The 13638-nt window shown below is 42.5% G+C and overlaps 1 protein-coding gene across 1 annotated transcript in view; it reads right to left on the reverse strand.

Annotated features, from left to right (window-relative positions):
• Positions 1 to 13638, reverse strand: part of LOC139459899 (ras GTPase-activating protein nGAP-like) — a 288254-nt gene that overhangs the window by 4466 nt on the left and 270150 nt on the right. Inside the window, exons 12-25 of the mRNA XM_071241619.1 lie at positions 12399 to 12497; positions 11683 to 11768; positions 9456 to 9510; positions 8293 to 8425; positions 7526 to 7688; positions 7312 to 7391; positions 6764 to 6942; positions 5909 to 6057; positions 5063 to 5138; positions 4641 to 4731; positions 4150 to 4260; positions 2399 to 3745; positions 1210 to 1421; positions 640 to 702 (exon numbers count right to left, since the gene is read on the reverse strand). Coding sequence (XP_071097720.1) covers positions 640 to 702; positions 1210 to 1421; positions 2399 to 3745; positions 4150 to 4260; positions 4641 to 4731; positions 5063 to 5138; positions 5909 to 6057; positions 6764 to 6942; positions 7312 to 7391; positions 7526 to 7688; positions 8293 to 8425; positions 9456 to 9510; positions 11683 to 11768; positions 12399 to 12497 — 2844 coding nt within the window. The remainder of the gene's footprint in view (positions 1 to 639; positions 703 to 1209; positions 1422 to 2398; positions 3746 to 4149; positions 4261 to 4640; positions 4732 to 5062; positions 5139 to 5908; positions 6058 to 6763; positions 6943 to 7311; positions 7392 to 7525; positions 7689 to 8292; positions 8426 to 9455; positions 9511 to 11682; positions 11769 to 12398; positions 12498 to 13638) is intronic.

The raw sequence follows: 13638 nt of genomic DNA on the forward strand, positions 1-13638 counted from the left end.
GAGGACAAAATGGCTACTGTCAAATTTATCTTCGAGAATATCCTAGGGTTATCTTGGGTGTATGTTACTATCCTCCAACTATCAGCTGCTTACTGATAGACAATGGGAGCCAGTCAGTGTACAGACAGGCTGCGATGTCTAAAAGATGGAGGCCTTTTGTAAGGATAGCGCGTCCTGCGTCACGTGATTAGCAACACTTAACTTGCGGGATATCTAGCGGACTGGAATGTAGTCAAGAAATAATCAATAAAGAGACTTCCTTTCACAGGATAGGTATGGACTCTTTCTTTGTAACACAGGACTCCCTTACATTTATTAAATCATATTTGCAGCACAGATGAGGAAGTGTGTATTTCTGAGGCTGAAGCAACGTAACTGGTTGCCAGGCAACAATGTGTTGACTCCACAGTGTATGCAGGCAGACTATCTACAAGTGACTGTGGACTACCAAGGTGACTCAAGGTTTTGTTTGGTCTTGGACGTTGATGTTTTGGCTACGTGTCTAACATAACCTACTCCAAAATATGTGTTGGTAAATTGTTGGTGATTTCATGCTTCCCTGATCTTATGAATAACAAAGCGCATTGACACCTACGCTACTTCAAAAACATCTAGATTTATTCCAAAGTGTATAGTTACATTTGAGACTTGCTGCTAATGATGGCTTGTCTCTGCCCATGTTTCTCCTGTGAAGAACCTACTCTACAAAAAATATCTAGAATTATCCCCAAGTTTGCAAACCTGCCAACTCAAACCTGTGCTCTGGGGCACCCACTTCTCCGCAGTGATGCTACCAAGTTCAATGCCGTTCTTAACAGTATTTCAGTTATCTCACGGTATCAGCATGAGGAGGAAGCAATTAAAAATGGCACAGGTTGTAGCAGCGATAGATAAACATGACCACTAGTCCGTTAGTCTGAGACAAGTTTTCTAAAGCAAACCAAGATGGCTGACATAAAGTCATTTCCAAAGCATAGAGGGCAGTTTCGTATCCACATATTAACACATATTTCTTTCTTAAATCTGTCTGAAAGATTCAGTGAGGAGCTTCATCTTCCTGTCTGAGGCAGACACAGTGCTCACATGGGGAAGTTTGCAGGTTCACTTTTCAAATAACTATGGATATGATTCAAAGTTCACACTGGCTGCATCTGTCACAGCAACACCTACTCTATATAGTAACCTGTAGAATTATAAGTGTGTACTTGCATTTCACACCTGTTTATAATGGCCTGCATCTGTCCGTCCTTCTCCTCTTGCTGTTTCTTCATCCTCTCCTCGCTCATCTCAAGTCGGTGCTGCCACTCGTGGATCAGGTCGCGTGTGCCAGCCTCGTGGTCATGCAGTCGACCCTCGGCCTCGCGCAGCTGCACTTGGGCCTCTTGCAGCTGTGTGCGAAGAACTGCTACATCACTCTCAAACTGTGCACAGAAAACGGAGGACTGTTAATTTGATTCAAGATATACAATGTTTCCATCCCACAGACTCCTGTGTCTCAGAGAGTATTTCTAACCTGAAATATTGCTGAGAAGCGTTACATAGACTGACTCCATTTCAAACAATGGCTCTAATAATGCATATAGAACAAGAGTGTGTGAGAGAGTATCGTTTTACGCCGCTCTTAGCAATATTCCAGCAATATCACGGTGGGGGACACAAGACATGGACTTCACACATTGTACCGATGTCGGGAATCAAACCCGGGGCTTCGGGTGTGACCAGCGAACGCTTTAACCACTAGGCTACCCAACCGCCCCATATATAGAATAAGAAAAGGGACGGAGAGTAACTTCATTTTACACTCTATCACCTTTATCAAGAAGAGTTGTAGACAACAATCAACAACATACATAGATGTAAAAGAAAGCTGTACAAGAATTACTAGGTTTCATTCCTCAAAGCCATCTTAGTGCTAAGATTGTCATTAGTTTATGCTAAAGTACAAACGTCTTAGCACTAACACTGCTTTGTGGAACAGGGACCTGTTCTGTTAATGAATATTTTTTTGTCAAGATTTATTGATGGTTAGTTTATGAGTAGGAATCTCATTTAAAAAAACAATGATAATAACTTTCAATAATAATAATAATAATAATAATAATAATAATAATTTTCAATAATAATAATAAATATAATTTCTTTCAATAATAATGATAATAATTTTCAATAATAATAATAATAATAATTTTCAATAATAATAAATATAATTTCTTTCAATAATAATGATAATAATTTTCAATAATAATAATAATAATAATTTTCAATAATAATAATAAATATAATTTCTTTCAATAATAATGATAATAATTTTCAATAATAATAATAATAATAATTTTCTATAATAATAATAACTTTCAACCGCATATCCCCAGTTTATATGCTGCCAGAATGTGCGTACCTCTTGTTTGGTGCGTTCTTGTTCCTGTAGCTTCCTCTGCACAGAGCTGATGCCCATGTGCACAGCACTCTGGGGCGACAGGCGCCGACTACTCCAAGACAGAGTATCGTCTCGAGAAAAATTGTGCCCTAGTGATCCGGAGCTACACGAGTGAGCAGGGGAACTGTTCTGAGATATCACAGAGTCTGTTGCTGTGCGGCGCAGCTGGTCACTGTACTGCTGCTGTTGCAGGCAGCCAAAGTCCATGCTGTGTGACAGCTGATATGGTCGAACAGTCTGTCGGTCTTGAGGCATAGTGTCATAGTACGAACACGACCTCTCCGGCCGAGGACTGCTGGTCGCTTGCAAGGGACTAGAGCTTCGAGGGCCGAGAGAGAACGATATAGGGTTATTGCTTGAACTCGATTGAGATCCGTTCGTTAGCGGCTTGTCGCTTAACGATTCATTACTGGTTGAACTAGAAAGTTGTGAGAGTTTGCGTAATGGGTCGTTAGACCGTGAACGTCTTTCCAGTTTGACTGGACTTCTGTGCTTCACCGTGCTTGCCTCGTCATCACTACTGTAGGAGTCAGAGCTCGAAACATGACGAAGCGACGGCGGGGTTGATCCGCGACTAGACTTCTGTTGGTGTTTGTACAGAGGGTTGGAGAAGGACAACGGTTGCATTGGGTAATGGATGATGGGCGATTTTGTAATCTCCCGACAATATTCTGGCTGATTGGCCGGGTCTACCGGAGAGTTGGACTGGCTGTAACCGAACGATTGATACCCCGACGAGGCAACCGTTGACATTTGGCTGATGGACATCTGGCTGCCATGGGTAATCGGTTCCAGCTCCATCGACGAGTTCTGCTGATCCTCATCCATGAAGGGAATTAAGTCTATATATTCATTGTTAGCAGAAACATTCTCAGCTGCGTTCACAATCTGATTCCAAGATTCGTTAACTTTCTGTTCGTTGATTTCACTCTGTGGTCTCACAGACACATTTGCCACTGCACTCCGGTACGAACGAGAGTAGGAGTAAGTATTGTAATGTGTATAACTCCCATTACTTCTGGGAACTCCTTCACTGCTGCTAGTAGAGTCAGTGCCGCCATTTTGAGCTGCCTTACGACTGGCAAAGATGGGCAGATCATCGGCACTTTCCCCACACTGCCGGAGCATGTCGCGGAGCACCTCGGTCGGGGAGGTGTTGATCTGACTGCTGGGCGTGCTCATCATGTTGTCATACGCCTGACTCTTACGATTGTTCTCTGGCTTGGTTTTGCCGACTTCGGGGTTCTCAAGGGCATCAGTAATGGCAACCAGGAATCCCTCCAGACGCTTCAACTTCAACCTCGTAGCCTGGAGAGTAAAAACATGGAGTTAACCTACTGAATAAGAGGCAAGGTAAATGCTTTGTTTCTAACTCTATTTATGAAAAAATGTGCACCATGCTCATGGAGTACTTGCAGTGCAGAATAGCTTGATCCAATTTGTGTTGTTACGTAGCACTGTTCAGGTGCAGGTCAAGTTGATTGGATTCAATGAATTGAAATTTTAGCTTAGGACAGTTTGATCATTTCAAACAATTTTTTGTTTCTTCTATTTTTCTCTGTTATTATTTCCCTGTTACCTTACAAAACGTGCCATCTTTAGTGATACAAGTTTCAAAAGCAGAAGAACAAACCCATAAAAATATCCAGTAACCCGAATCATTTACCGTAAGAAAGTATTCTTGAATTGCTACCTTATAAGATTCAACTCACCTCCGGCGCCTTGTCAAGATATTCCTTGAGTAAAGTATAAATGATAGAGAGCTCCTTGCCAAGGTCGATGAAGCCGTCATACTCCAAGAACTGGTTGCCTCCATCCAAACTCTGGAATTAGCAAGTGATGCTTGAATGGCTGATATGAATGTTATACAATACCTTGTACCCCTCAGATTAGGGGTGAAATAAACTGTCTCGGCTAGGCAATAAGGATTTGTTTTTATGGTGCCATAAATATCTCAACTCGTCCTGAGAGTGTTACATTTTCACAAAGTCTACAAGCTAAACATTGCAGGCTATTAACTTGTAGCAATACATGTAGTGGGTACGCCTCTATATTAACATCATCCTCATCATCATCAACTTCATCGTCACCAACATTCAACTCCATCCCCAACAATATCATCATCATCCTCATCATCACCATCCCTAATCAACACCTTCAGCAATCAACCTCATTGTTATCAAACAGTGATATGGCAACTTACTGATATCTTCTTGAGGAAGTTCTTCATATTGGTCGCCTCCCTCTCCACAAAACTGTTCATGAACGTCATAAACTCCTCCTTCCCTCCGAATCTGACAACAAACAATGTCCGTTAGCTAGATGGTCCAGGCTTCCATAAACAACACATAGAGACCTGCACACTGTCACATAGACCAGAACTTTCAAAACTACTCGTACATATTCATTATGTTAAGTTCGTGCCATTAGGCATGTTAGGTGAAAGACATTTCAGATTTGTAAAAAAAAATCAAAAAGAATATGTGCATTGTTTGTTGAGCTTGTCAACGTACTGTCCTTTTGACAATCTAACCTACTGTCCACACAAAGTTTTTCAACAAACAAACAAAAATTTCAATCTTTTCTATTCTGGGGAATCTGATAATGAGAGTGAATTCTGCTTACTTGGTGAAGTTGGCAAGAGTCTGGATGGTCTTAGCGATGAGGGTGAGGTTCCGGGCGGCCCGCTCCTGAGGATATTCTGAAACAACATTCAAATATTGAAATTGAACTGAAATGTGTAAATCTGAAATAGCCTTGCATCCCGATCCAGTATCCACCCCCCACAAGTCAATGCAAGGCAGGCAACTGTGAGGAAGATACTCAGTAACTTGGCCCCCAGAAAGCAGAGGACTGGAATGTGGAACAGGTGCTTGTTGGATGATCCTGCTTCTATAAGGACTTGTAAATACATGGGTGCAGGACTCACATCAGAGTAATCCATTGCATTAGCTTATTATTTCCCAATAACATATTTAACATGTTACTTAGTCTATAAAGCTTTCAGAAACCTTAAAGTCCATCTTAAATAAAAACACACATGACAGATTCGGTGTTTAATGGATGGCTCACAATTTCTGAATTTACCCTATTTTTCTCTGCACTTTCTAATATGCATCCAAAATATCTCTTCATTGTTTTAGATAAGCCTGCTTTGGGAAATTGACAGAATCTGCAGCTGAATCCCTCAAAATGATGGGTGAGTGAGTTGGGTTTAACGCCACTTAGAACAGTATTCCAGTTATATCACGGCGTGTCAGCTTAATGTGGGAGGAAAGCCCGAAGTGATGCAGATCTCAGATATTTACCACTTTGGTGAAACCTAGAGCATGGGTATGGTGCTGACAAACCTCGGGGCAAACCGGGTTTCAGACCCACGATCATAGGTTCCTGGGTGCCCAAGGGAGGCAACTCTGCACAGCAAATTGCAGTGGCTGGGCCAACCCTTGTGATGATGGAGTATATGCTGACCTTGTGTGAGTTTGAAGAGACTGGGAGACAAGATGGCTGGACAGAGGAAGCGAAGGAAGATGGAAGCACTGATGAGGTTGTCGCTGAAGTCTTCCTTCCCTCGCTGACGACAGCGATCGCGGAAACTCGCAAATACCTCCTTCAGTTCACTGTAAGACAACAGGGTAAGATTCAGTCATGAGCTCAGTGGGACAAACTCCCATACAACACCACACTAAAGAATCAGTGTAAGGAAGAGTGATGCAGCTAGTCAGATGCCACTGAGAGTGTCAGATGGGTGTGGTTCCACCCATGGGGGAGGTATCACATGTGTGCAGTATGGGGATTTAAATGATTTGTGCACCACTAAATGAGTGGGAGGGGTGGGTGTGTCTGCCGTCACAGACAGGTGCGTTGGGTGTGTGGGGTCTGTGCCAATATACAGCTTTAGATGTGTGTGTGGCATTGACATGGGTTGGGTATGCTTCAGGAAAGTGTGGGGGCACTTCAGGTATGTGTGGATCCGCCCTCCCCACAAGCTTTAGGTGTGTGGGTGTATCTTGGGTGCCCCCGAGCTTAAGGTTAGTGCGGTCCCCCCTGCATCAGGTGAGTGTGCCCCCCCTCAAGCTTCAGGTGTATGTTTGGTGCCCCCAAGCTTCAGGTGAGTGTGGGCCCCTCAAGCTTCAGGTGAGTGTGGTCCCCCCCTCAAACTTCAGGTGAGTGTGGTCCCCCCCCAAGCTTCAGGTGAGTGTGGTCCCCCCCCTGCATCGGGCGAGTGGTCCCCCCTGCATCGGGCGAGTGGTCCCCCCTGCATCGGGCGAGTGGTCCCCCCTGCATCGGGTGAGTGGTCCCCCCTGCATCAGGGTAAGTGTGTACCTGGGGAAGTAGCAGTAGGAGTTGATGATCTTCACCCAGGCCATCTGGCTGTACATGTCCAGGTTCTTCTGGTGACACTGCAGCTGCGCGTTGTTCGGCACCTTGGTCGGGTCCACCTCACAGTCGTCCAGGGACTCGATGATCGACTTCACAAACTCTCCCAGAGTGTCTTGTAGGTACTGGCAACAAATCAGGCAGAGTTAATATTCATACTTTTTTTTAATAATTGCTCACTGATAAAATGTATTGCATATTCATTACTTCTCCACCATAAGAGTTTCAACAGATTTAAGTATCAAGCAATATTTTCTCATCAAATGTACAGAGATCTTGTAAAACACACATTCCTTGTAATTATCTCCCCTTAACCAGGCATGCTGCCAAGTTCATTGGTAGACCACGCTTGTCATAACCAGTCCACAGTTCAGTCTGGTGGTTGATGTAAAATTACAAAATTTTGAGAATAAACAAATAGTCCCTCTAGAACTTAACTTGTCCCAGACTCACGGATTAGTGGGCGTGTCTGTCCATCAAGATCTGACACTCACCTTCTCCCCAACCAGCTTCATGTATGCTTCCATTGCCTTGGTTGCAATACTGTTCCCTCGAAACGTCAGATGTTCATTGTCTGAAGCAGAAGACACACTTATCTACTAACCATTGGTTACGTGCACGACACTACACATGGATGAAAATTACGTAGGCGTTTCTCATGTAACTGTAGTTATAAATTGTTGAGAACTCATAGACAAATTTGCTCACCGAGTCGCGCTATTTCGGCCATGACAACATCAGACAGAAAGTTTTTGGCTCGATTGAGCTTCTGCATGATATGTACGAGGGTGGTGGCGAGATCTTCCTTCTCCCGGACGTTCATCAGTGGTTCCACTGCCTCACACAGTTGGCAGTAGTCCGTCGTCAGGTACTGTAACATCATCATAATAATAATAATCATCATAATAATCATAATCATAACCATCATCATAGCAACAACAACAACAATAATAATAATCGCCTAGGCAGCGCTTTTATTGGAGAAGTCCCAATCACTGTCTGGGTTGCATGTAGAGGGGGCAAGGGCCCAGAGCTGATGATGAGCCTAACCTCTGTGCATTTATTTATCGCCCTCTTTGCTGCATTTATTTATTTTAACCTGTAAAATAACAGCACTAATAACGCATTTATACAATATGTGACTTCCAACTTGGATAGCTGCTGAGAGGAGCTACACAAAATTTTTAGCAATGGTTCAGTGTGCACTCAAATTTCATTCTCAGCTCCCTGGGCAGTATGCAACCAAGCTGCCTGATATCTTAACTGTCACATTGCCATTTCATCCTACCGGGTACCCATCCATTGCTGTGTGAACAGAGGCTCACTTTGAACAGAGTCACTTGCTTCAGTGGAACATCAAACCCTTGGAGTCAAGCTGCCGATTATGGTCACTCATTCACCTGTTCTTCGTGACCAACACAGCTTAGCTTCGCCTGTGTGTGAACTACGCACTGTACGCAGGGCCAGGTGCTTACCTTGACTAGATCCTGGTAAAGCTCTATGGGTAAGATCTGCACTGTCTGGTACCGAGCCTTCAGCCGGAGGATGGGCAAGTCACTCTTGGTTTCCTTGCCTGCCTTCCCGACAGTGCCCGAGGCTGCTGTGAACCTGCATCCAAGAGATCACCGTAGTTACATCATCAGAGTGAACTGTTACAATGTCAGAACAAACTGTTCCACAACTGTAGTGTGTTTCCAGTGTTATCTACAGTTCTGACAGCGACAAATTGAGGTTCACTCTTTTACAGCATTTGTGGCAACTCATGAATCTTGGGACATGTTATTGTTATTTATAACCTAAGACTGACCAACATAATCGATGTTATTGTGATTTGAAACCTCAGATTGACCAACATACTTGATGTTACTGTGATTTGAAACCTCAGATTGACCAACATAATCAATGTTACTGTGATTTGAAACCAACATAATTGAGTATTTTCCACCCATGTTTGGATTGTTCTTTACAACTGAGTCAGCAATATCTATATCACTCGGAAAAGATGGTATGACAGTCTGCAACTGGACCCGACAATCCAGTGATTGATATCATGAACAACAATCCATGTCACCAGGGTACGTTGTCTCACAATCAACCAAGTCACCAAGTCTGACCACCTGATCCATGTTGCCACCTCATACAACCAGCTTAAGTTGTGGGGACGTATTCTAACCCGGAATCCCCATGGGTGCTGGTAGGAGAGAGTCAGTAACACTTTAAAGTAGCAGAGCGGCCATTGTGTCCATCAGATCCTCAACATGCCATGGAGTGAATGTTTGCGTAACTGCATAGTCAGCAATATTCCAGCTACACGCTGACTGCAGTAAACCAATCCGGGCCATGCTGGCCACTGTGTCCATCTGATCCTCTACATGCCATGTAGTGAATGTTTGCGTAACTGCATAGTCAGCAATATTCCAGCTACACGCTGACTGCAGTAAACCAATCAGGGCCATGGTGGCCATTGTGTCTATCTGATCCTCAACATGCCATGGAGTGAATGTTTGCATAACTGCATAGTCAGCAATATTCCAGCTACACCCTGACTGTAAGCCAATCCAGGCCATGCTGGCCCATTTAGATTTTTCTTCAAGAATATTCCCATGACATACGACATGCGCCTGACTACTTGTCTTACCATTTCTCAACAAACTGTCTGTTACTGATTTCTGTCACTGGAATATTAATGTAACCTGCAACAGAAAATACAAACCATAATATTTTGAAATCTTGCAATAGACATACATGTCCTTCAATCATCAAAATTCCCATCCAAGACTGATCTTTCATATATTTGAGGTGAAATCCGTGATTAATACCCTAGACACACTTTCTACCCAAGCTTCATTTCAATAGTGACACATCCTCATCCCTGTCCCCAGTAGGTCTGCTCAGGCTATGTCTCCCTCATGAGTGTCATTTAGGTATCCTGTCATTCGAATAAGTGAGTGAGTGAGTATGGTTTCACGCCGCTTTTAGCAATATTCCAGCAATATCACGGCAGGGCACACCAGAAATGGGCTTCACACATTGTACCCATGTGGGGAATAGAACCCAGATCTTCGGCGTGACAAGGGAACGCTTTAACCACTAGAGTCAAGTTAATTATCGTACTAGAGATATAATCTAACAAACAAAAGATGTGTTTCATTTTATTTGTTTGCTAGTTTTTGGTTTAACGCTGCACTCAGCAATATTCCAGCTGTATGACAGCGGTCTGTAAATAATCGATTCTGGACCAGACAATCCAGTGATTGACATCATGAGCATCAATCCATGCAGTTGGGATACAATGACATGCATCAACAAAGTCAGTGAGCCTGACCACCCAATCCTGTTAGCTGTCACCAACGACAAGCATAGTTGCCTTTTACGGTAAGCATGGGTTGCTGAAGACCTTATTCTACCCCGGATCTTCACATACAGGTCTCATTTTGTTTGAGGCTAAAGGGTGTAAACAAGTGGATACAATGTTCACAGGTCCTCTGTGGCAGTAATGAAGCATTGGAAAAGGAACTTCCACTTGTCAGGCAATAATAAAACCTTAAATAATATTAAGGACTCTGCACATCAAGACAAACAGGCAGATGTTTCATGTACATGTCCTAAATTGAATTTGCAAATCAAATCATGTTATTCCTAAACAAAACAAACTAAATATTCCAAACAAAGAAGAAATATTGTACCCACATACTCATGACCAGAACTAACACAAAGTTTCTTTTTGCGATGTTTGCAAAGTAGGGATATGATCAGTGAAACATCAAAAACAAAGATAAATATAATTTGACAAACTCTTTCAGCAAACAAATTTTGAACGTGACACCGAAGTTGTACTCTAGCCGCCTAACTTGCCAAACATTTTCGTGAAATAACTGGACATTGTTTGAAGGTGCAAATCGATCAAGTGTTCCCACAAAATTCAACACCAATTAAAAGTTGACACGGAAATGACACTGAGCTTTGCAAGAATGAGAAATACCTTGAACAAAATGATTTGACGATGTGTTAGGACTTGGGGAGGAAGTAGCAGTTTGCTGAGTCAACAGTTGCCAGGGTCTGTTTGTGCCCAGGAAATTACGGACCCCTACTCGCTGTTAATAGCCAAATATTATCAGATCCGGGAAAATCGCGTTGAAAGGTCAGAGAAATTTCTCGGCTTCAGTACATGGGTGTTATTTATCGAAATTATCAAACTTTCAACTGATTTAAACTCTTCAAGTCAGTTACTATAAAAAGTATGTTATCATTGTGGACAAACAGACAGCTTCATCCAGCTTCTTTACAACCACTTGATATTCCACAAGGAGGTCAGGTTTTATATAATTCAATTATAATATTTCGACATTCATCCACACAAGGCCTAATGTCAACATAAGTTGCCTATGCGTTCAGCAGATGGTTGATCAGCATATAGGAATCCTGCTCCTCATGGTAAGAAACATTGGTAGGACATTCCATTGAAGAATGAGTGCAGGTAGGAATGTGGCTGTTGTTCAATACAACTGCGGAGTAATGTGGTGCCAATCTATACCCAACTGTCCATACCAAGCAGCTGAAGAATCACCCTTACAGATTTCAGCTGTTGTTTTATTTATCCATCTTTGGTTGGTTGGTTGGTTTGTTGGTTTGTTGTTTAACGCCGCACTCAGCAATATTCAAGCTATATGACAGCGGTCTGTAAATAATCGAGGCTGGACAAGACAATCCAGTGGTTAATATCATGAGCATCGATCCAAGCAATTGAACATTGATCTCTTGAACATGAGTAATTCTTCATATAGTAACCATCGTGTATGGTATTCAAGTTTCTTGTGGCGGTGAGTATACAAAACAGAGCAACAAAACATCAACAGTTTGCTCACCGACTAGAGTGTTTTTATCCTTCTTTTTCTTCCGGTCTGCCTCCCGAAACAAGTTGACAGTGATGAACTCCACTGGTGGCAGATTACTACAAAATAAACAAATTGCATGTGATTCCACGGCTTTTGATTGGCTAATGACAGTTGTTTCCTGATTGGCTGTTAAGAGTGAGTGAGTGAGTGAGTTTGGTTTTACGCCGCTTTTAGCAATATTCCAGCAATATCACGGCGGGGAACACCAGAAATGCAGGGCTTCACACATTGTACCACTGTCAGGAATTGAACCCAGGTTTTTCGCCGTGACGAGCAAACGCTTTAACCACTATGCTACCCGACCGCCCCTTGGCTGATAATAGAATGGTTGGGGTTTGTGTAGCATCATTGTGCTGAAGTTGGTTTTGTAAGCAGTCTGTGAAGTTATTATTGTTGACATATTTACTTATTTAAAATTTGTCCATGAATTTTACATACTATGAGACAATTCTTAAAGCAAAATAATTTGAAAATCGTGGAAAACGGTAGAAAACATGAAAATTTGGAGGAAACTATGAGTATGATTATTAATCAGGTGATTCTGTACTGACCAGCTATATGACGATGGCGTGTAAATAACCGAGTACGGCAAGACAAACCAGTGATCAATATTGTGAGCCACGATCCACGCCGTCAGGATGGGTAAGTTTCAAACGCAGGACCTCCTTAACAGTGATTACACTTACTTGAACTCAAAGTGTTCTCCCCAGAAGAGCATGTCATTCTTGGGTTTACTGGACGTCCTGGCATACAGCGTCTTGTCCAGCAGAATCTCACAGAAATACCTGCAAACACAGATTCCATGGAAACTACAACAACAACAAACTGTGAAAAGTCACAAAAGCAAATAACATGAAGTTGACTAACTTCTGTTCAGGCATTGCCTGTATTTAGTTCTGTAGTTAGTTACATGTATTTAGTTAGGGGTCCATGGGGGTCGGGAGTAGGGTTGGGACTGGGGGTCAGGTTAGTGCACACCTTGTAGCTCGTGGCTAGGATTTGATTAGTAAGGGATGGTGATTAGCACCAAGGTTAATGCAAAGATAACTCCCCCCAGTTATCTGATAATGTGGGACAGGGCATCCCCACGCAGGTGGTCTCATCCTCACCAACATGTGTACATGATGGCGTATTGCCTACAGTCGCCCATCACACCCCATAGTACCACACCCAACACGCCTCCCTGCACCATGTAACCCATTCAGAAACAAGAATCCCAACATAAAAATAATGCTGTTGAATAAAGATATAAGTTTTAAAAAATATTGTTCTACTGCTGCATTAGATCAAATTAACCCCCATGGTTCTTTCCGATAGCAAATGGGTAAATAAATAATAAAATAATGGCGGAAAAGATCTTCAACATGGCATTATTTGCAACAGAGTGCATTAAGTCCAGAACATGTATTACGTTGAATACGAGACCACACTCCAGATGCTCAATCATCCTCCATTATCTGTAATTTAAAATCTTATTTTTCAATAATATTTGACTGCTGCGTCTCTTAATCATTCAGAAAAAATTTCTGATTTCCCACACATGGAGTGATAGTTAAGAATCCCAGCCGTTCCTCCAAGTGTCAGGGACAGCGCTGAGCCCAGAGACCCTCACACTCTCTGACAGTGATTGAAGCCAGCTCACGACTTGTATGTAATTATGTCTGCTTAGTGGTTAGGTAAATAGTACTGAGAGACACTATGGAGGCCACTGAGGGAGATAATTTTCTTCCTTGAGACAATCTTCAATGTAATTCACGCTGAGAGAAAGTATGGAAGAACAACTCCATACAATCACACTGCTTTTTTCTACACATCCATGGCATTTAAACACTGATTAAAACGGAAAATTGGGAACGGACATGACAACTCAGAATTAGTGGACACCCAAAAATATACCTCAGTCATTAACGTCTTAATGTTAAAAAA

The sequence above is a fragment of the Haliotis cracherodii genome, unplaced genomic scaffold, assembly GCF_022045235.1.
Source record: "Haliotis cracherodii isolate W230 unplaced genomic scaffold, xgHalCrac1.p SCAF_13, whole genome shotgun sequence".
Lineage (NCBI taxonomy): Eukaryota > Metazoa > Mollusca > Gastropoda > Lepetellida > Haliotidae > Haliotis > Haliotis cracherodii.